Here is a 23,751-nt window from a genome sequence, read left to right as displayed (position 1 = left end):
GTGACGTCACGCACTGAGCCCAATGGCCGTTTGGGGCCCGCCCACCTGCAGCCGATTGGCCCCCCCGGGCGCGGGGCGGGCCGCGTCGCGCGTCGGCGGGGCCGAGGGCGAATGATAGGGCAGGAGGGGCTGCCTCAGCCAATCAGCGGCGCCGAGGGGCTGCCCGGCCGGAGAGCGGTGACCAATGGGCGGCGGCGTGCGGGGGCCGCGGGGCGTTACGGGCGGCCGCGGACGCGGGTCGGGGTAGTCCCGCGGAGCCTGAGGGGAGGCGCGCGCGAGCGCGGGGGGCGGCGCGCACCGGCTCGACGGCTCGGAGTCCACAGGCTTCTCGAAGCGCCTTCTTTTCTGTCGGTTGCTGCCGCCATTCCGGGCTAGGGGGCGGGGGGGGGACCTGGCCAGCGCCGCAGCTCGGGTTCGGGGACTCGCCTGCCGCCAGCGTCGCGGACATGGGCAACGCGGCCACCACCAAGAAGGGCAGCGAGGTTGAGAGCGGTGAGTGGACGCTCTGATCGTCCCCCTCTCTCCCCTATTTCACCCCTCCGAAGCTGGTCCGGGAGTTCCCATCCCGACGCCTCAACTTCTCGGCCCCTCGTTCGCCCCGCCCTGCCTCCCTCCCTCCTCGTTAGCATCACTTTCTCTTCACCTTCCTCCCCTCTGACACCCCCGCCTCCCCCTTCCCTCTCCTTTTTGCCTTTTCTCCTCAGGCCACTTCCATTAGCTTTCTGGGAGTCCCTCGGGGTTGGCGTTACCGTGACACTCCTACCCCCTACTTAATCTTTTGCCTTCTCCAGCACGTGTCCCCAGTGCTGGGCCCTCACTACGACGACGTCTGTTTGGTTCTCGTCTCTGGGCCCGATGTCGCGCCCGGGAGTTGGCATTCTCGGCCCTGTGTGGCCACCGCAGTTTTTTTTTTCTTCCACTTCCCAAGGAGAACCATCCTCCTCCTCCCGACCCTGTTTACAGTCAATCAGTGGCATTACCCACCGTGCAGAGCGCTGAAGTGACCGTTGGGGAGGGTTGGTAGACATGTGCCCCGCCCACAGTGAGCTTCAGTATGGCCCCTTCTTCCTGTCACCACACTAATAATACTAATGATTTTGGTATTTATTAAGCGCTTACTATGCGCCAGACACTGTCCCCAATACCTCCAGAGTGGTCCAGTACATTACTGTCCACGGCTGGGATAGCGTCCGTTATTAACAGCCTCACTCCATGTCACCCCTGCACCTCCATGTTGCCTGCCAACCTCCTTACGCTTCTCCTCCCCCCACATCTTTGAGCGTTTCCCCTTGGTATGTCTCATTCATTCATTCATTCAATCGTATTTGTGTGCAGAACACTGTACTAAGCGCTTGGGAAGTACAAGTCGGTCTCCACTTTCATCTTTTGTAATACTAATAATTGAGAATAATGATGGTATTTGTTAAGCACTCACTACGTGCCAGGCACTATTCTAAGCACTGGGGTAGATACAAGATAATCGGGACAGACATAGTCCCTGGCCCGCCTGGGGCTCACCGTCTTAATCCCCATTTTAAAGGTGAGAGAACTGAGGTACAGAGAAGTTAAGTGACTTGCCCAAGGTCGCACAGCAGACAAGTGGCAGAGCAGGGATTAGAACCCACGACCTTCTAGCTCCCAGGCCTGTGCTCTGTCCATTAGGCTATGCTACTTTATCACCAGTCTCCTCCGTGTGGTCTCTCCCCTTCTCAAGCATTCATTCAATTGTATTGAGAGCTCACTGTGTGCAGAGCACTGTACTAAGCGCTTGGAAAGTACAATTCAAAAACATATAGACAGTTCCTACCCAGCAATGGGCTCACAGTCTAGAAGGGAATAAGCAACTGCAGTTCCCGGCTCTCAAACTGTCCCCAGTCTCTCCCCGAGCCAGACTTGTCGTTGAGGGGGTTAATTCTGTTAAATCTATCCTGGTTTCTATATCTTTTTCGGGGAGGGACCCTGTTGGTAAGGGAGGTGACAGAAGATTGGCTTGGGAGAGGCTGAGGCCTTTCCCCCACCAGCCAAGTTCCCTTCTCCTGGATGCCTCCCTTGTTTCCTGCCTCCTGGGACCTCTAAGCCTTCAGGATTCATCAATAAACTGATGTTTCACAACCGGTGCAGTGGAGGGTGATTGGTTCCCTCATTTTCCTAGATCCCAGATACACCCAATCCTTGGTCTGTCAGTTTAGCCCTGGAGTCTTGGTCAGTTGGGCTGTAACCGGAGCCCTTGAAGAGGGAAGGACTAGATTCCGTTAGGAATTCGGGGGTAGGATTTGAAGCAGCATGGACTAGTGGGTAGAGCACAGGCCCGGGAGTCAGAAGGACCTGGGTTTTAATCCCGTTTTTGCCACTTGTCTGCTGGGTGAGCCTTGGGCAACCCACTTTACTTCTCTGTGCCTCACTTCCCTCGTCTGTAAAATTCATTCATTTGTATTTGTTGAGCACTTACTGTGTGCGGAGCATTATACTAAGCTCTTGGGAGAGTACCATATAATAATAAGCAGACACAGTCCCTGGTCAGAGGTCATGGGTTCTAATCCCGACTCCACCACTGGTCTGCTGAGTGACCTTAGGCAAGTCACTTAACTTTTCTGTTCCTCAGTTCCCTCATCTGTAAAATTGGAATTAAGACTGTGAGCCCCACTTGGGACAACTGGATTATCTTGTATCAACCCCAGTGCTTAGAACAGTGCTTGCCACATTCATTCATTCAATCATATTTATTGAGCCCTTACTGTGTGCAGAGCACCATACTAAGTGCTTGGTAAGTACAAGTCGGCAACGGGCTCACAGTCTGGAAGGGGGAGACAGACAACAAAACAAAACAAGTAGACAGGCGTCAAAACTGTCAGAATAAATAGAATTATAGCTAAATGCACATCATTAATAAAATAGAGTAGAAAATATGCACAAGTAAAATAAAGAAATATGTGCAAATATATGCAAGTGCTGTGGTGAGGGGAAGGGGGTAGGCAGAGGGAGGGGGGTGATGGAGGGGGAGAGGAAAAAGGGGGCTCAGTCTGGGAAGGCCTCCTGGAGGAGGTGAGCTCTCAGGGCTTTGAAGGGAGGAAGAGAGCTATCTTGGCGGATGAGCAGAGGAAGGGCATTCCAGGCCAGGGGAAGGATGGGGGTCGACAGCGGGACAGGCGAGAACGAGGCGCAGTGAGGAGGTTAGCAGCAGAGGATGGGAGGGTCCAGGCTGGGCTGCAGAAGGAGAGAAGGGAGGTGAGGTAGGAGGGGGCGAGGTGATGGAGAGCCTTGAAGCCAAGAGTGAGGAGTGAGGAGTTTTTGCTTGATTTGTAGGTCCACAGGCAATCACTGGAGAGTATTGAGGAGGGGAGTAACATGCCCAGAGTGTTTCTGTACAAAGATAATCTAGGCAGCAGGGTGAAGTATAGACTGAAGCGGGGAGAGACAGGAGGTTGGGAGGTCAGAGAGGATGCTGATGAAGTAATCCAGTCGGGATAGGATCAGCGATTGAACCAGCAAGGTAGAAGTTTGGATGGAGAGGAAAGGGCGGATCTTAGCGATGTTGTGGAGGTGAGACCAGCCCGTTTTGGTGACGGATTGGATGTGTGGGGTGAATGAGAGAGTAGAGTCAAAGATGACACCAAGATTGTGGACTTGTGAGAAGGGAAGGATGGTAGTGCCGTCTACGGTGACGGGAAAGTCAGGGAGAGGACAGGGTTTGGGAGGGAAGATAAGGAGCTCAATCTTAGACATGTTGAGTTTTAGATGGTGGGCAGACATCCAGGTGGAGAAGTCCTGAAGGCAGGAGGAGATACGAGCCTGGAGGGAGGGAGAGAGAGCAGGGGCTGGAGATGTAGTTTTGGGTGTCATCAGTGTAGAGATGATAGTTTGAAGCCATGGGAGCGAATGAGTTCACCAAGGGAGTGAGTATAGATGGAAAACAGAAGGGGACTAAGAACTGACCCTTGAGGAACCCCTACAGTAAGGGGATGGGAGGGGGAGGAGGAGCCCGCGAAGGAGACTGAGAATGAATGGCTGGAGAGGTAAGAGGAGAACCAGGAGAGGACGGAGTCTATGAAGCCAAGGTTGGATAGCGTGTTGAGGAGAAGAGGGTGGTCCACAGTGTCGAAGGCAGCTGAGAGGTCGAGGAGGATTAGGATAGAGTAGGAGCCATTGGATTTGGCAAGAAGGAGGTCATTGGTGACCTTTGAGAGGGCAGTTTCGGTGGAGCGTAGGGGACGGAAGCCAGATTGGAGGGGGTCTAGGAGAGAGTTGGAGTTGAGGAATTCGAGGCAGTGAGTGTAGACAACTTGTTCTAGGAGTTTGGAAAGGAAAGGAGTTTGGCACATAGTAAGCACTTAACAAATACCATCTTTATTATTATTATTCCCTGCCCATACGAGCTTACAGTCTATAGGAGGAGACAGACATAAATGTAAATAAATAAATAAATTACAGATATGTTCATAAGTGCTGTGGGGACGGGACGGGGCGGGGGGATGAATAAAAGGAGCAAGTCAGGATGACACAGAAGGAAGAGGAAAGGAGAGCTCAGTAAGGGAAGGCCTCATGGAGGAGATGTGCCTTCAGTAAGACTTTGAAGCGGGGGAAAGTAATTGTCAGATTCGAGGTGGGGAAGGTGTTCCAAGCCAGAGGCAAGACGTAGGCAAGAGGTCGATGGCGAGATAGATGAGATCGAGGCACAGTGAGAAGGTTAGCATTAGAGGAGCGAAGTGTGCGGGCTGGGTTGTAGTAGGAGAGTAGCAAGGTGAGGTAGGAGGGGGCCGGGTGATTGAGTGCTTGGAAACCAATGGTGAGGATGGGGATTAAGACTGTGAGCCCCATGTGGGACATGGACTTTGTCCAACCCGATTAGCTTTGTACAGTGCCGGCACACAGTAAGCATGAAACAAATGCTATTTTGTTGTTTTTTTTTTAAAAAAGGCCCCAGGGCAGTCCTGCTCAGTAAGTGTTTGGGGGATCTGGCTTTGGGATGCAGAGGCAAGGAGGGGTTCATGGCTGTAATTATTTTATATTTTATTTATTTTTGTGCATGTGAATTTGCAGGGGAACCAGTGAACTTGTGCCTAGTACAGCGCTTGGTGCATAGTAAGTGCTTAATATATACCATTTGAGTGTAGCCCATCCATGTCCACCCCCAAAATCTGGATTTCCAGAGTGTTGTCATTATTCTTGGCCAGGCACAAAACTTTATGTAAAGTCCAAGTTACTCTGAGATCAAATTTGTTACCTCTGTTTCTTACCTACCCATGGGTTACTCTGGAAGTAGAGAGACATCTCCCAGTGGTCATGGGATAGTCTGAGTGGCAGAGAGAACCCAAAAGTTTGGACTCTACCCTTTGCCCAACCTTGATATCGAATCCAGGTATCCTGCTCCTCAGCCACACTTTCTATTTCCCCCAAACTTGCCTATTGAATGGAGAGCAGCAAGAGGCTGCCGCTGTAGTGTACTTGGATTCGGAGTCACTAGGCCGAAACTGAGTGAAGTTTGGGGAGGTCAGAGGAGCAGTTTGGCCTACCATGGAAAGCAAAGAGTGATTAGAAAAGCGAAAGATCCGAGGCACAGTGTGACTTACAAAGTGAGGGCGGTGTGGCGACTTGCTTTATTCCAGAGAAAGTAGTGGGAGCCCTGACCTAGGATCGGTTAAAGTGAGCTGAACAGATCAAGTATTGGCAAACTGGGGGGACATTCCTGGGGTGGGGATAGAAGGGAAGAAACCCCCCCCCAACACACACACATCCTATAGATTATAATAATAATAATAATAATAATAGTGGTATTTGTTAAGCACTTACTGTGTGTCAAACACTGTTAATAATAATGACATTTATTAAGCACTTACTATGTGCAAAGCACTGTCCTAAGCTCTGGGGAGGTTACAAGGCAATCAGGTTGTCCCACAGGGGGCTCACAGTCTTAATCCTCATTTTACAGATGAGGTAACTGAGGCATAGAGAAGTTGTGACTTGCCCAGAGTCACACAGCTGACAATTGCGGAGCCGGAATTTGAACGCATGACCTCTGACTCCAAAGCCCGAGCTCTTTCCACTGAGCCACACTGCTTCTCTTAGAACTGTTCACGCTGTTCTAAGCGCTAGGGCTGATACAAGCTAATCAGGTTGGACACAGATCCTGTCCCACATGGGGCTCACAGTCTTAATTCCCATTTTACAGGTGAGGTAACGGAGGCGCAGAGAAGTGACTTTCCTAAGGTCACACAGTAGACAAGTGTTGAAGGCAGGATTAGAACCCAGGTCTTTCCGACTCCCAAGCCCATGCTCTATCCACTAGGCCACACTGCTTCTCGATTCTGCCTTTTTCCTTTATTGTACTTGCCCAGGAGTGCTGTGCTCACAGTAGGTCCTCAATAAATCTTCTTGTTTGATTGATCCAGAGCTTCTAGGCGGATTCCTGTTTCCTGGCCTCTTTCTGCTGGGTTTTGTCTGGGGGCAATAACAGGGGCTGGTCTGCAGGGGGCGCCTGGACTTCACCCGCCCGGCTGTCTGGCAATGGAGCAAGGAATCGTCCCTGGAGGATTTCAAAGCACCAAACCAGATTTTAACACTATAATCTAAGTGAAGCGCCATGCAACAGAGACACCCAAAGGGCCCAGTGAAAACGGAAGCCCGGGGGAGAAAGTACAGCCTAATGATTTTTTTTTTCCTGATACTGCAATGCTGTCTGATTGTTCAGCCATCACCAGAGGATCTCCCAAATACTTCATGATCTCATTAACTTATTTAGTCCTACCCTTGGTTCAGAAGTGGCGATTGTTTTTGTCCAGCTGGTAAAGGCAGAAAACTGAGGAAACTGCAAGAAGCTACACAGTGGCAGGGTCTAAGAAGGGTCCCTGGATCCAGTCTCCCCTCTCTGAAGGGCAGGTAGGTGAACAGTGACCAGGAAATAGAAATGGAAGCTGGTTTTACTATATTAATAATAATGATAACAACAATAATAGTAATGGTATTGGGTAAGTGCTTACTCTGTGCCAAACTCTGGAGTAGATCCAAGATTATCAGAGTGGGCACGGTCCCTATACCACAAGGGGCTCATAGGGTTAAGAGGGAGGGAGAGCAGGGATTTTATCCCCATTTTATAAAGGAAACTGAGGCATAAAGAAGTTAAATGACTTGCCCAAGGGCACACGGGCAAAGTGGCTAAGCTGGGATTTGAACTGTGCTCTGGTTGCGGGGAGGGGGGTAATAAAAGTAGAAAAGGGTAAAAAGTTAGGAAATAAGAAAGGCTGAATGGAAAAAAAGCACCAAGATCATGGGGAGAAGAAAAGAATGGGGCTGAGACTTCTTGAAAGCTCAGTTAAAGCGGACCAAGGCTAGAGGAGGTTGGAAACATCCGTATCGTAAGTAACATTTTTTGAACGCTGACTCAGAATAGAGCATTGTACTTGATGCTCAAAGACATACTACAGAAGTAAAATAATAGTTATTTGTTAAGTGCTTGCTTACCAAGCACTGGGATAGATACAAGGTAATAAGGTTGGACACAGTCCCTGTCCCCCTTGGAGCTCAAAGTCTTAATCCCCATTTTACAGATAAGGTAATTGAGGCACAGATAAGTTAAGTGACTTGCCCAAAGTCACACAGCAGACAAGTGGCAGAGCTGGTATTAGAACCAACCCTGCCCTTAAGGCACTTACAGTTGAGTGGGAGTCTGAAAAATCTTTGGTCCCAGACAAAGCTGCTCAGAAATACTGTAGTCTAACATAATTCCTTTTGGTAAACCGTGACACTGGAGAAGAGAACAAAGTTCCAAGTTTATGATCCCCAAAGAAATTAGTTAAATCCGTTTTCCTGCTTGACTCTTTCTTCTCTTTCAGCCTTACCATATTCCGCCTGTTGCCAAATTCTGTTGATTCTAACTCCACAGCATATCCAGAATCCACTCCCTTTCTTTATATCCAAATGGCCCCCATGCTTGTCCAAGCACTTGGGTCATCTCCCTTCTCGAAGACTGCATCAGCCTCCCTGCTGACCTCCATGCCGCCTGTCTCTCCCCTCTCCAATCTAGACTTTTCTCTGCTGCCTGGATCATCTTTCTAATCATTCATTCTGTGCACATCTCCCCACTCCTCAACTAGCTCCAGTGGTTACCCATTCCTCTCAAGCAAACATTCCTGACCTTCAGTTTTAAGGCACTAAGTCGGCCCTCTCGCTGCTACTTATCCTCTCTCTCCTATCACACCCCGGCTCACACTCTTTGTTCCTTTCAAGCCAACCTTCTCAACCTGCCTCATTTTCATCTCTCTCGTCGCCCACCTCTTGCTCACGCCTCCTCCTTACCTAGAACTCCCTCCCCCTTCACATCCACAGACCACCACCCTCTTCATCATCCTCCTCACCCTTCTGCAATGACATTTCCAAGAGGCCTTTCCTGGTTAATCTCTCATTCCCTAACCCTCTACACCCCCCCCACCCAACTGCCATTTGAGCATCACCCAAGCAATCGAGTACTAACAATTAGTACTTGAGTACTAAAATACATATCTTTACACCTCTATTTCTTCCTTCTATCTCTAATTTATTTTTGTCTCTCTCACTAGAAGGTCAGCTCCTTGAGGGCAGGGGTCCGGTCTCAATTGATCAGTTGTATTTATTGAGTGCTTATTGTGTGCAGAGCACTGTACTAAGCGCTTGGGAGAGTACAATATGACAGAGTTGGTAGACGGTTTCCCTGCCCACAATTAGCTTACAGTTTAGTGGGGGAAGACAGACATTAATGTAAACTTAAAAATTAGGGTTAGGTAATAATAATTATGGTATTTAAGTGCTTATTATATGCTAAGCATTGTTCTAAGCACTGGACATGTGTTGTGGGGCTGAGGAAGAGGCGAATAAGAGGTGCAAATCCAAGTGCACAGGAGACAGAAGGGAGAAGGAGATGAGGAAATGAGGGTTTAGGCTGTACTAATTCTGTTCTACTCTTCCAAATGATTAGTCCAGTGTCTTACATGCTATAGGTGTTCAATAAATATAAAGCTTCTTGAATTGGATTGGGCCACATATAACGAGAGCCCAGAACCACTTGGCTTTGGCCTGTGGATAAGGGAGTGAGTGAGAAAAGCAGACTGGAAAGAAGAATGTGGAGGAGTTCTGGGTGAGGATGCAGAAAAACTCAGGACCCAACTGATTTCAGGGCTCAACTCTCAGTGAGAACATACAGTTGCAAGGAAGGCCTAGAAGTGATCTGAGGCCTGCAGGAAAGCCAGGACTCTTGAGCGTTTTAGTCAATAAATTCTCTCCAAACGCCTCAATCAGTCCTTACTAAATTATTATTACTACTAATAATAATTATGGTACTTGTTAAGCACTTACTGTGTGCCGAGCACTGTTCTAAGCACTGGGGTAGATTTGGACATAGTCCCTGTCCCACATGGGACATATTTATTACTCTATTTTACTTGTACATATTTGCTACTTAATTTTATTAATGTTGTGCATATAGCTATAATTCTGTTTATTCTGATGGTTTTGACACCTGTCTACATGTGTTGTTTTGTGGTCTGTCTCCCCTGTTGTTGAGTAGGGACCGTCTCTATATGTTTCCGACTTGTACTTCCCAAGCGCCTAGTACACATCATTAATAAAATAAATATAGTGAATATATACAAATAAAATAGAGTAATAAATATGTACAAATATATACAAGTGCTGTGGGGAGGGCAAGGGGGTAGGGCGGGGGGGCGATGAGGAGAGGAAAAAGGGGGGCTCAGTCTGGGAAGGCCTCCTGGAGGAGGTGAGCTCTCAGTAGGGCTTTGAAGGGAGGAAGAGAGCTAGTTTGGCGGATGTGTGGAGCGAGGGCATTCCAGGCCAGGGGAAGGACATGTGCTGCGGGTCGAAGGCGGGACAGGCGAGAACGAGGCCCAGTGAGGAGGTAGCAGCAGAGGAGCGGAGGGTGCGGGTTGGGCTGGAGAAGGAGAGAAGGGAGGCGAGGTAGGAGGGGGTGAGGTGATGGAGAGCCTTGAAGCCGAGAATGAGGAGTGAGGAGTTTTTGCTTGATTTGTAGGTTGACAGGCAACCACTGGAGATTTTTAAGGAGGGGAGTGTCATGCCCAGAGCGTTTCTGTACAGAAATAATCTGGGCAGCTGAGTGAAGTATAGACTGAAGCAGGAAGAGACAGGAGGATGGGAGATCAGAGAGGAGTCTGATGCAGTAATCCAGTTGGGATAGGATGAGATATTGAACCAGCAAGGTAGCAGTTTGGATGGAGAGGAAAGGGCGGATCCTGGCGATGTTGCAGAGGTGAGACCGGCAGGTTTTGGTGACAGATTGGATGTGTGGGGTGATGAGAGAGCGGAGTCAAGGGTGACACCAAGGTTGCGGGCTTGTGAGATGGGAAGGATACTAGTGCTGTCTACAGTGACGGAAAAGTCAGGGAGAGGACAGGGTTTGGGAGGGAAGATAAGGAGCTCAGTCTTGGACATGACTGCCCGCAACGAGCTGGCAGTCAGACATTAATATAAATAAATAAGTTATGCATATGTACATAAGTGCTGTAGGGTTGAGGGAGAGATGAATAAAGGGTGCAAATCCAATTACCAGGGCGATGCAGAAGGAAGTGGGAGAAGAGGAAATGAGGGCATAATCGGGGAGTGTTTTTAGTAAGGTTTTGAAGGTGGGGAGAGTGATCACCTGCCGGATCTGAAAAAGTAGGGCATTCCAGGATAGAAACAGGAATTGGGCGAGGGGCCGGTGGAGAGAGAATCGAGATTGAGGTACAGTGGGTCGTTTGGCATTAGAGGATTGAAGTGTGAGGGCTGGGTTCTAGTAGGAAAGCAGGTGGTTAAGGTAGGAGGGGGCAAGGTGATTGAGTGATTTAAAACCGATGATGAGTTTCTGTTTGATGCGGTGTGGATGGGCAATCACTGGAGGTTCTTGGGGAATGGGGAAACATGGACTGAATGGTTTTGTAGATAATGATCCGGGCAGCAGAGCGAAGTATGGACTGGAGTAGGGAGCGACAGGAGGCAGGGAGGTCAACGAGGAGGCTGATGCAGCAATCAAGGCAGGATAGGATAAGTGCTACTTTACTGCCCTCAACTCTTTGTCCTCATGAGTTCTCCCCTCTGCTCTGTAAATCTAAGCCCTCTGTTTTGCCTCTGATTCCATTCTCTCTCTGTCCCAAACACACTTGTCCCTCTCCTCCGCATATACCGCTGTTTTCAACCTCTCACTCTCAAATGGCTCCTTCCCCCTAGGCCTTCCTGACATGCTCACATCTCCCTTGGACTGAAAAAACCTTGGTCTGGATCCCACTGCACTGTCCAGCTATGGCCCCTTCTCCCTGTTCCTATTCCTATCCAAACTTTCAGATTGTGTTCACCTGCTGCCTCTACTTCCTCTCCGCCACCTCTTCCTTTGATGCAGCACAACCTGGTTTCTGCCCCATTCACTCCACTGAGAATGCACTTTGCAATGTCACCCATGACTTCCTTTTCACCAAGTCTAACAGGCTCTATCTTAATCCCCCTTGACCTGTCAGCTGCCTCTGGCGTTGTGGGCCACTCCCTTCTCCTGGAAACACTATCTAACCTCATTTTCACTGACACTGTCCTCTCCTGGTTCTCCTCCTATCTCTCTGGCTGCTCTTTCTCACTCTCTTTTGCGGAATTCTCCTCTGCCTCCCACCCCCTAACTGTGGGAGTCCCTCAGGCCTCAGTTTTGGGTCCCCTTCTCTTTTTTATGCTATTTAAGTGCTTACTATGTGTCAAACACTGTTCTAAACTCTGGGGTAGGTACAAACTAATCATGTAATTCTTTCACTGTCATATTGAGCGCTTACTGTGTGCAGAGCACAGTACAAAGCGCTTGCAAAAGTACAATGCAGCAATAAACAGTGACATTCCCTCCCCACAGTGATCTTCTGACTTCTTCCCCATCTTCAAAACCCTACCGTCAAAATCCCACCTTCTCTTAGACACTTTCCCAATTAATTTTTCTTCTCCCCAGGTCCTGGGTTCTAATTGTGACTCTGCCACTTGTCTGATGTGAGGCCTTGGGCAAGTCACTTAATTTCTCTGGGCCTCAGTTCCCTCATCTGTCAAATGGGGATTAAGACTGAGCCCCATGTACGACAGGGACTGTGTCCAACCCAATTATCTTGTATCTATCGCAGCATTTAGAAAAGTGCCTGGCACGTAGTAAGCACTTAACAAATGCCATAATTATTATTATCCTCCCTTCAATCGTTCAGTCAGTCTATCATAGTTTTAGGGAGCTTACTGTGTGCAGAGCACTGTATTAAGTGCTTGGGAGAGTACACAATAACAGACACATTCCCTGCCCACAACGAGTTTACAGTCTAGAGGGAGATCATCGTAGCACTTTTGCACTCACTGCTCCCCATTGCACTTTGGTGCATATCATTTTACGGCATCTACAATTGAGCACTTTCTCCTTTTGATAAATTATTTTCTTGTATGATATTCTCCCACACACTTAGTAAAATGCTCTGCATATAGTAAGCACTCAATAAATACGACTTATTGATTTCTTTTTCCCCCACTAGATTGCAAACTCGTTGAATAATAATTATCAGCTACCTGTTCCTCTCCATCCAAACTGCCACCCCACTTGTCATACCCCACTCAACTACTGCATCAGCCTCCTTGCTGAGCTCCCTGCCTCCAGCCTCTCTACGTCCATGCTTCACACTCCTTTCCTACCAGAACCCAGCCTGCACACTTTGCTCCTCTAATGCCAACCTGCTCACTGTGCCTTTCTGTCATCTCACGGGAAGCAGCATGGCATAGTGAATAGAGCACAAGCCTGGGAATCAGATGGGCATGGGTTCTAATCCAGGCTCTGCCACTTGTCTGCTGTGTGGCCTTGGGCAAGTCACTTAACATTCCTGTGCCTCAGTTACCTCATCTGTAAAATGGGGATTAAGACTGTGAGCCCCATGTGGAACAGGGACTGTGTTCAACCTGATTTGCTTGTGCAGTGCTTTTTACAGTGCCTGTCACCTAGTAGGCATTTAACAAATGCCCTCATTATTATTATTTTTATTATATTATTATCTCTCTGGCCATCAACTCCTTGACCATATCCTCCCTCATGCTTGGAAGTCCCTCCCTTTTCACATCTGACAGACTACACTCTCCCCGTCTTCAAAACCCCACTAAAATCAAATTTCCTCCAGAAAGCCTTCCCTGACTAAATTAAACCCTGACTAAATACTTACAGACAGCAGAATCAAAACAAATATCCCAAAGTACAAATGAATATATATATATATATATATATATATATATATATATATATAAGTGGTGAAGATGGGTTATAAATTAATAAATTCTAAAGGTTCCTGTTAGGTTAATGTGATTCAGGGTATTGGGAATTATTCAGGGAGGGCATAATGGAGGAAGGGGGATTTAAGAGGACTTGGAAGGTGGGCAGGGTTGAGGTTTGGTGGGGGTTTTGGGAGGGGAAGAACTTGAGAAACGGGTCAAAAGCCAGTGGGATACAATTAGGAGATGAGTTTGGGAGGAGTGAAGAATGTAAGCTGGAGAGGAGCTGTTGAAGAGAGCCAATTTTTATATGGCATTTTTTGTATTTGTTAAGCGCTTACTATGTGCCAGGCACTGTTCTAAATGCTGAGGTAATACAAGGTAACCAGGTGGGACACAGTCCATGTCCCATGTGGGGATCCCAGTCTTAATCCCCACTTTACAGATGAGGTAACTGAGGCACCGAGGAGTGAATAATAATTAATAATAATTGGTATTTAAGCATTTACTATGTGCCAAGTAATGTTCTAAGTGTTGGGGAAGATACAAGGTAATCAAGTTGAACACAGTTCCTGCCCACATGGGGCTCACAGTCTTAATCCCCATTTTAATTCAATTCAGTCATATTTATTATGTGCTTACTGTCTGCAGAGCACTGACTTGCCCAAGGTCACACAGCAGACAAATGGCGGAGCTGGGATTAGATAGAACCCAGTTCCTTCGGACACCCAGACCCGTTGTCTCTCCACTAGGCCATGCTGCTTCCCTAATCTGTAGTATGGGGATTAAGACTGTCAGCCCTATGTGAGACAGGGGCTGCGTCTAAACCAATTGTCTTGTAACTACCCCAGTGTTTAGTACAGTGCCTGGCACATAGTAGGCACTTAACAAATAGTTGTTTGGTTATTAATGGTATTTAGTTTCCTTAATCCTCACTCTACAGATGGGGACAGTGAGGCACAGAGAAGTTAAGTGACTTGCCCGAGGTCACACAGCAGGCAAGTGGTGGAACTGGGGTCTCCTGACTCCCAGCCCTGTGCTCTTTCGACTGGGCCACACTGCTTAGAGATTTAGGGGGACTCGTGCCCCAGGCAACACCACAAAAGGATTTCTAGGATCCTAAGAGGAACAGGCTGCTGTGGGAAGGCACGCTTGTGCATTTCCAAGAGTCTCAAGTGGCCATTTCAGCAGAGCTTTGAGTTTCCAGAAGGTGCCAGTTCTAAGTCTATGGAACCCCAGAAGGCACAGTTTTCTATGTTTGCTTGGTTCTCTCTCTTCCCCAGAATTCCCTGGTGCTCCCCCCCCCCCCCCCCCGTGAAATAACTGCCACTTGAGTTCTCCCGGAGACAGTGATGGCTGCTCAGGGTAAGTTCAATGGTAGTTCTTCCTCACTTGTAGAAAATTTGGGGGAAATTAGGTTCTTCACAGAAGTTGGGTTGGAGTTGGATATTTTGAGAAGTGGGAGAAGCTCTTATTTCTGTTTTTACTTTCCATGGTTCCTCAAGAAAACTTGATGAGTTGGACCAACTAGAGGAAGGGCCCATTTCTTATTTTCAGTTAGGGTGTTTCCCCTCACCTATAAGACTCTCCTGAAGCTGGGTTTCGCGAGGTGAGAAAGGAAACTTGGGTAACATAAGCCTCTAGGGAGTCATTCTGAGGGAAATGTGTGAAGGAAACTAAATGGTTTCCTGACTGAAGTGTTTTGAGGAGACCTTCAGATCCTTGACAGACTCCAGCGCCTCAGGTTTGAGAGCAGGGATCTCAGAACTTCAGTTAGGGCTTTCATCACACCCTGAGGTGCCATAGAAAGGCAATCTTGGTAACATAGGGTAGAGAGAGCCCAGTGGGGAGGGGAAGAACCAGAGAGGTGGGATAGAAGGTAGCTACTAAAAAGTTGGGGGAAAATGGACTTCCTAGTTTAAAGTTGGATTTGAAGGTTTGCTTTTTCCCTTCTGGTTTGTGAGTTTGATGTCCCACACCCACTGCATGGAGTGGGTAGAGTGCAGGCCTGGGAGTCAGAAGGACCTAGGTTCTAATCCTGGCTCTGCTACTTGTCTGCTGTGTGACCCTGGTTAAGTCAGTTAACTTCTCTGTGCCTGTTACCTCATCTTTAAAATGGGGATGAAGACTGTTAGCCCCATGTGGGACATGGACTGTGTCCACCCTGATTATATTGTATCTACCCCAGTGCTTAGTACAGTGTCTGAAACATAGTAAGCACTTAGCAAATGCCATGAATATATATTATTATTATTATCAATACCAGGCTGACCTTTTCCATCTCAAATTCACCCTCACCTACTGTAGCTCTGCCCTCTCCTCTGTCCGGCAATATTATTTTTCCATCCTTTTTGACTCCCATACCTATTTCCCTCTTCAGTTGTTTCAGCCTTTTTTTTAAATATGGTATTTAGAGAAGTAGTGTGGTCTAGTGAATAGAACATGGGCCTGGGCGTCAGAAGGACCTGGGTTCCAATCCCGGCTCTTCCACTTGTCTGCTAAGTGACCCTGGGCAAGTCACTCTGTGCCTCAGTTACCTCATCTGTAAAATGGGGATGAAGACTGAGCCCCATGTGAGACATAGACTTTGTCCATCCTGATTATATTGTATCTACATCAGCGCTTACTATAGTGCCTGGAACGTAATAAACACTAAACAAATACCAGCACTTGTATATATTTCTACATATTTATTACTCTATTTTATTTGTACATATTTACTATATTTATTTTATTAATGATGTGTATATAGCTATAATTCTATTTATTCTTATAGTATTGACAACTGTCTACTCGTTTTGTTCTAGACTGTGAGCCCGTTATTGGGTAGGGACTGTCTCTATATGTTGCCAATTTGTGTTTCCCAAGCGCTTAGTACAGTGCTCTGCCCACAGTAAGTGTTCAATAAAGGTGAATGAATGAATGATTATTATTATTATTATTATTATTATTATTATCAGGCTGGCCTCTTCCATCGTAAATTCACCCTCACCTACTGTAGCTCTGCCCTCTCCTCTGCCTGGCAATTCATTTGTTCAGTCGTTCAGTCATATTTATTGAGTGCTTATTCATTCATTCAATCATATTTGAGCGCTCACTGTGTGCAGAGCACTGTACTAAGTGCTTGGGAAGTACAAGTTGGCAACATATAGAGACGGTCCCTACCCAAGAATGGGCTCACAGTGTAGAAGGGGGAGACAGACAACAAAACAAAACAAAACGTGAACAGGTGTCAAGTCATCAGAATAAATAGAAGTAAAGCTAGTTGCACATCATTAACAAAATAAAATAGTAAATATGTACAAGTAAAATAAATAGTCATAAATTTGTACAAACATATATACAGCTGCTGTGGGGAGGGGAAGGAGATAGGGCGGGGGGGATGGGGAGGTGGAGAGAAAGGAGAGCACTGTACTAAGCATTTGGAAAGTACAATACAGCAATAGAGACAGTCCTTGCCCACAATGGGCTTACAGCCTAGAGGGGTGGAGAGAGACATCAAAATGAGTAAACAGGCATCCATATAAATAGGTAGAATTATAGATATATATCTATATACTCAAGTGCTGTGTGGCAGGGAGTTGGGGGGAGAGCAAAGGGAGTGAGTTGAGGTGACGTGGAAGGTATGAGGAGCTGAGGAAAAGGGGGCTTAGTCTTATTATATTGTTATGTTATTTTTCCATCCTTATTAACTCCCATGCTTATTTCCCTCACCAGTTGTTTCAGACTTTTTTTAATATGGCATTTAGAGAAGCAGTGTTCCCTGGTGGATGGGACATGGGCCTAGGAGTCAGAAGGACCTGGGTTCTAATCCCGGCTCCATCACTTGTCTCCTGTGTGACCCTGGGTAAGTCAGTTAACTTCTCTGTGCCTCAGTTACTTCATCTGTAAAATGGGGATGAAGACTGTGAGCCCTATACGGGACGGGGACTCTGTCCAACCTGATTTGCTTGTATCCAGCGCTTCGTACAGTGCGTCTCATAGTGCTTAACAAATGCCACAATTATTATTAGTATTACTTGTTAAACAGTTACTATGTGTGTGTGTGTCAACCACTGTTCTAAGCGCTGGGGTAGATAAAAGATAGTACAGTGCTCTGCACATAGGAAGCGCTCAATAAATACGATTGATGATGATCTGACACAGACCATGTCCCACACGGGGCTTACAGTCTAAGTAGGAAGAACAGGCATTGAATCCCCATTTTGAAGTTGAGGACATGGAGGCACAGAGAAGTTGTGACTTGCCCAAAGTCACAGAGCAGACAAGTGGTGAAGCCGTGATTAGAACCCAGATTCTCTGGCTCCCAGGTTTGTGCTTTATCCACTCGGTCACACTGCTTCCCTTTCCCCTTTTAACTCACTCCTCAATCCCTTGTCCCCATACCCCCACCCCTCCTATCTTTTGCCCCTAATGACCTGGACACATATTTTATTGAGAAAATTGAAGCCACCAGGTATGATCTCCATAAAATCTTCCCTGCTCCTCTCCAGTCCCACCCTCCTCCTGTCCCCTCTTGGACTTTCCCATCTTTCCCAGCAGTATCTCAAGAAGAGATCTCCCACTACCTCTCAAAATCTGTGCTCTCCATGTTCACCTCCAACCCCAACCCGTTACTCCTTGTCAAAATACTTGCCCCCTCCCTTGCTTTCCCTGACTGCCGTCTTCAACTGTTCACTCTCCAGTGTCTTCTTCCCCACTGCTTTCAAGCATGCTCATGTCTCCCCTATCCTAAAAAAAAAAAAAAAAACCCTCCCTTGACCCCCACGGCTCCCTCCCATTATCTCCCTCCTACCATTCCAAATTCCAATCTCCTTGAGCAAGTTGTCTGCACCCACTGCCTCCACTTCCTCTCCTCCAATTCTCTCTTTAACCCTCTCCAATCTGGCATCCACCCCCATCACTCCATGGACACTGCCCTCTCAAAGGTCACCCATGATCTCCTTTGTGCCAAATTCAATTGCCTCTACTCATCCTAAGCCTCCTCCACCTCTCAGCTGCTTTCGCCACTGTGGACCACCCCCTTTTCCTAGAATCATCCAACCTTGGCTTCACTGACACTGTCTGTTTTTTTTATTTTATAATATTGTTAAGTGCTTACTATGTGCCAGGCACTGTTCTATGTGCTGGGGTAGATAGAAGGTCATCAGGTTGGACATAGTCCCTTTCCCGCATGGGGCTTACAGTCTTAATCCCTATTTAACAGATGAGGTAACTGAGGCACAGAGAAGTTAAGTGACTTGTCCAAGGTCATATAGACAAGTAATGGAACTGGGCCTAGAACCCAGGTCCTTCTGACTCCCAGACCCGTGCTCTATTCACTAGGCCACGCTGCTTCTTCCCTGGTTCTCTTAGCTCTCTAGCCACTCATCTGCAATCTCTTCATGGGCTCCTCCTCTGCCTCCCACCTCCTAAATGGTGGGAGTCCTTCAAGGCTCAGTTCTGAGTCCCCTTCTTTTGTCCATCTACAACCACTCTCTTGGAGAACTCCTTCACTCCCATGGCTTCAACTAACATCTCTATGAGGATTATTCCCAAATCTACTTCTCCAGCCTTTATCTTTCTCTTTGTCTGCAGTTTCGTATTTCCTCCTGCCTTCAGGACGTTTCTACTCAGATATCATCAATCGTATTTATTGAGCGCTTACTATGTGCAGAGCACTGTATTAAGCGCTTGGGAAGTACAAATTTGCAACATATAGAGACAGTCCCTACCCAACAGTGGGCTCACAGTCTAAAAGATATCCCGCCACACTTCAAACGTAACATGTTCAAAACAGAATTCCTCATCTTCCTGCCCTCCCTCTGACTTTCCCATCACTGTAGACAGGCCTCATCATCCTCCCTGTCTCAGAAGCCTGTAACCTTGGCATTATCCTCGACTCATCTCTCTCATTCAACCCACATATTCAATCTGTCACCAAGTTCTACCTTCACAACATCATTAAAATCCGCCATTTCCTCTCCATCCAAACTGCTACTATGCTGATCAAAGCACCTCCTTTATTGCCTTGACTACTGCATCAGCCTCCTTGCTGATCTCCCTGCCTTCTGTCTTATCCCACTCCGGTCCATACTTCACTCTGCTGAACGATTCATTTTTCTAAGAAAACGTTCAGGTCATGGTTCCCCCCTCCTCAAGAACCTCCAGTTGCCCCTCCACCTCAGCATCAAACAGAAACTCCTTACCACCAGCTTTAAAGCGCTCAATCACCTTGCCCCCTTCTTTTTTACCTCACTTATTTCCCATGACACTGATTTCCTACTACAGCCCATCACAGTCACTTCACTCTTCTAAGGCCGACACACTCACTGTACCTTGATCTCACCTGTCATGCCACTTGACCCCTCGCCCACATCCTACCTCTGGCCCGGAACTCCCTCCCACTTCATATCCAACAGGCCACCTCTCTCACTACCTTCACAGTCATATTAAAAGCACACCTCCTCCAAGAGGCCTTACCCCACTATGGTCTCATTTTCCCTACTCCCTCTTCCTCCTTCATCACCCTTGCACTTGAATCTATACCCTTTATTCATACAACCCTCAGCCCCACAGTATGTAAGTCTGTGTCTCTCTCCCCCCCTAGACTGTAAGTTCCTTGTGGGCAGGGAATGTTTCTACCAACTCTTACCAACTCTCCCTAGTGCTTAGTACAGTATTCTGCACCCAATACGAATTCAATAAATACTATTAAATGTGGGAGGGTTTATTTTAGGGGTGGGCTTTTGTTCTCCTGATTTTGAGGTTGTATAGTTGATATTTTTCTGGTTTGTGAGTTTTTCCCCCCACATTTTGGTGACTGATTATAGGTTTTTAAAATGTTTGTTTAAAATGTTTGTTTTTCTGGGTGAGGGTTTTGTCCATTGTGTTTCCTGTTTTTTGCAAATGCCTTTAGATTTGAATGTTTTTCTTTCTGTTTTTGTTTTCCTGTAATCGTGACACTTCAAAGTTCGTTGATTTAGGTGATTTGTGGTGAAGATTAAAATTTTTGTGAGTATTTTTTCTTGGATTAAAGAGATCATTGGAAATTGAAACTTCACATTGTAAGACCAATTAAAAAGTGAGCTGATCATGACCCCTCTCCCTGCCCTATCTTCAGATTTGGTGGCTGGGGTTCAGGGAACAGTTTTTTCTTTGTTTTTGTACTTTCCAACCTAAATCCACTTCACTTCAAATTTTCAAAATACGATAATTAAGACTTTTATTTTTAAGGTTTCCCCTCCACCATCATGACCTCTGACCCTCCCTGGTGGGATCCTTCCTCCTTCCTTTTCTACAGGGAATGCAGAGTTGTTTGCGGAGTAGTTTGAGATGCTTTGAGAGAGTGAAATCATCTAACAATTTGAATGGACCGGGATTTGTTTGTACTGTAGACTGTAAACTCCAGAGACTGTAAACCCCACATGTACCAACTCTAATGAATTGTACTTTCCCAAGTGCTTAGTACGGTGCTATGCCCACAGTAAGCGTCCAAGAAACATCACTCATTGATTGATTTGTTGTTGGTGATACGCCTGTCAAGGAGGGGAATTGGCAGAGGTGGTTCATTTCACTTTCTTTTATGAACATTCTCTGGTCTCTCTCTCTGTCATTTTTCTTTTCTTTTCTTTTTTTGTTTTGCTCTCCTGAGAGGCATTTTCATTTAGGGTGTTTTCCCAACCCCAGTGCCTCCATTTTGCTTGAGCATCCAATTGCAATATGTGGTACCTGAGGGCTTAGTATGAAGGAAAGAGGTGGTGAGAATTTAAAACTCATCTTCCCACCCAAACCCTACCTGCCCCTTGATTTATCCATCACTGTAGACAGCACCAGCATCCTCCCTACCTCTCAAGCCTGTAACCTTGGTGTGATACATGACTCATCTCTCTCATGCAACCCACATATTCCCCAAATCCTGTCGGTTCAGCCGTCACAACATCGCTAAAATCCTTCTTTTCCTCTTCTTCCAAACTGCTACTACGTTGATCCAAGCACTTATCATGACCCGTCTTGACTATGGCATGAGCCTCCTTGCTGACCTCCCTGCCTCCTGTCTCTCCCCCGACTCCAGTCCATACTTCACTTTGTCACCGGATCATTTTTCTAAAAAAAACCAGTTCAGTTCATGTTTCCTCACTCCTCAAGAACCCATCTACCTCTGCATCAAACAGAAATGCCTTACCATCGGCTTTAAATTACTCAATCACCTTGCCTCCTCCTACCTTAACCTCACTGCTTTCCTACTACAACCCACCATGCTCACTTGGCTCCTCTGATATCAACCTACTCGCAGTACCTCGATCTCGTCTGACTCGTTTCCAGCCCTTCACCCACATCCTGCTTCTGGCCTAGAACTCCCTCCCCCTTCATATCCCACAGACGATCACTCTCCCCACCTTCAAAGCCTTATCAGAACAACATCTCCTCCAAGAGGCCTTCCCTGACTAAGCCCTCATTTCCCCTGCTCCCCATCCCTTCTGTGTCGTCCTTGCACTTGGATTTGTACCCTTTATTCACCTCACCTTCAGCCCCACAGCACATATGTACATATCCGCAATTGATTTTCATCTCTGTCTCCCCCTCTAGACTGTAAGCCCCTTGTGGGTAGGGAATGTGTCTATCAACTCTGTTATAGGGTACTCTCCCAGATGCTTAGCATAGTCCTCTGCACCTAGTAAGCGCTCAATAAATACAATTGAATGAATGGATGGATGGATATGTAGCTCTGCCCCTGGCTTGGTTCTATAAGGAAATGAAGGAAATTCTAAATGGCTTTCCCTGCCCCATCTTTACTGCCGCTCTATCAAGCAATTCCATCTCCCCTTCCAGCCTTTTAATGATGCTCTTGGGGCATTGATCCCTGAGGGATCCTCTGTAGTTGCTATCACTGCCCCGGCATGTTAACCCCATCCGCGCTGCTCCTTCTACAGGTAAGGACTCCCCTTTGGGCATGCCCCAGGGAGCATATCCAGCTTCCTTCACCATCCTTCAGGGCAGTCGAATACCCTCCTCCTTTCCCCCTGCCCCCAACCAGAGGTGGGGGAGCCCTGGGAGCTGTGGAACCGGGATTCCCCTGGACCCAGAAGCTGGCCCTCAGCTCCGGATTGTCTTGGAATCTGGGGAAGAAGAGAGAGCAAAGCAGCATGACCTCGTGGATAGAGCACGGCTCTGAGAGTGAGGGACCGGGACTCTAATCTCAGCTCCGCCATGTGCCTGCTGTACGACTTTGGGCAAGTCGATTAACTTCTCTGGGCCTCAGTTTACCTCATCTAAAAAAAGGGGATTAAAACTGTGAGCCCTATGTGGGACAGGGACTCTGTCCAACCTGATCAGTTTGAGGCTACCCCAGCGCTGAGTACAGTGCCTGCCGTATAGCGCTTCACACATAGCATCAAAAAAGAAGAAACAAAGCAGTTGGATATTTCCTCCCCTGGTTCCTCATTTGCCCCTATGAAAAACCACGCGGGGGCTCCCCTGGGGGTTGAGCTGTTACTCTTAGAACAGTTGCCAGGCAAGGAACAGGTACCTTTAAGTGCTGCCTTGGCAACCAGCTCCTCCTCTCCCTCCCCCAGTCTCTCCCCACTGACACCACTGCTCCCATCTCTCTGCCTATCTCATCTCCTTCCCAATTCTTGGGACCTCCCCCACCAAAAGAATCCCAGAGAGATCCAGCGGGGCATGGAGTCGAGGGACCAAGTGGGGGCTTCAGAGACGACCTTCCAGCTGTGGCTGCAACTCTTCCTCTGGACTCACCTGACTCTCCGCTTCATCGGCTACCTGAGCCGCACCCTTGGGGGTCCCAAGCCATAAGCCAGCATCTTTAGCTCCAGGCTTTCCTTTCCGGATCGCCCCTGGTCCTCCAGTGAAAGGATCCACGGCGAACACCGGAACCTTCTCCTTTCCCTCTCGGATTGTTCCTTTTAGAGGGAGGAGGCCCTGGATCCCTCCACCACTGGGGCGCATGCCCCCCAGGAAGCAGAAAGCAGAGGTGGGTTTGGGGCCCTCTGGGTGTTTCTGACAACGCCTCTCCCACCTCCTACCTATGTGGGGGTGGATGCTTTTTGATTTGACAGGTTTTTTCATCGTCTCTCCAGCTTGCTCTGTCACCATCCTATCCCCCAGCTTCCAGATTCCATCTCTGACCCCGGCATATTGCCGGCTGCAGGGTTGGATCAGGAGAAATCCACGGCTGCTGCCTGAATCTATTTAAAGCTCCTGCCTGTTTGCATCTCTCGCTCTTCTTTCCCTCTTATCTATTGTTCAGACAGATCCACTGCCACCATTTCTCTCCCCTGCCTACCCCCTCAACCCCTTCCCCCAGTCCCCCTTGGCCTCTGAGCCTTTCTCAAGCTACTGGGGATCAGGATTATTTCGGGGGGGGGGTGGGGGGGGTGAGTTCCATTCTCCCCTCTCTCCTCAAGCAGGCTTAAGTGCCCAGCCTGTGCTAAGCGCTGGGGTAGGGAGGAAAGTTTTCTCCCAGGCTCAGACCCTTTGAGGCGGTTGGGGGGAAGGGGGGGCGGGTCCAGAGAGCCG

The 23,751-nt window shown here is 47.8% G+C and overlaps 1 protein-coding gene across 3 annotated transcripts in view; it reads left to right on the top strand.

Annotated features, from left to right (window-relative positions):
- Positions 1-310: 310 nt before the first annotated feature.
- Positions 311-23,751, top strand: part of PRKACA (protein kinase cAMP-activated catalytic subunit alpha) — a 32,552-nt gene continuing 9,111 nt past the window's right edge. Inside the window, exon 1 of one of the 3 annotated variants that reach the window (XM_038772408.1) lies at positions 311-492. In XM_038772408.1, coding sequence (XP_038628336.1) covers positions 447-492 — 46 coding nt within the window. In that variant the 5' untranslated portion in view covers positions 311-446. Of the gene's footprint in view, positions 493-14,578; positions 14,602-22,688; positions 23,207-23,751 lie in introns of those variants that run through there. The other 2 variants (XM_038772409.1, XM_038772412.1) reach the window with 2 other exon arrangements.

The sequence above is a fragment of the Tachyglossus aculeatus genome, chromosome X1 (assembly GCF_015852505.1).
Source record: "Tachyglossus aculeatus isolate mTacAcu1 chromosome X1, mTacAcu1.pri, whole genome shotgun sequence".
Taxonomy (NCBI): domain Eukaryota; kingdom Metazoa; phylum Chordata; class Mammalia; order Monotremata; family Tachyglossidae; genus Tachyglossus; species Tachyglossus aculeatus.
The sequence above is the reverse complement of the archived record's forward strand: the minus strand, read 5'-3'. Positions and strand labels throughout refer to the sequence as shown.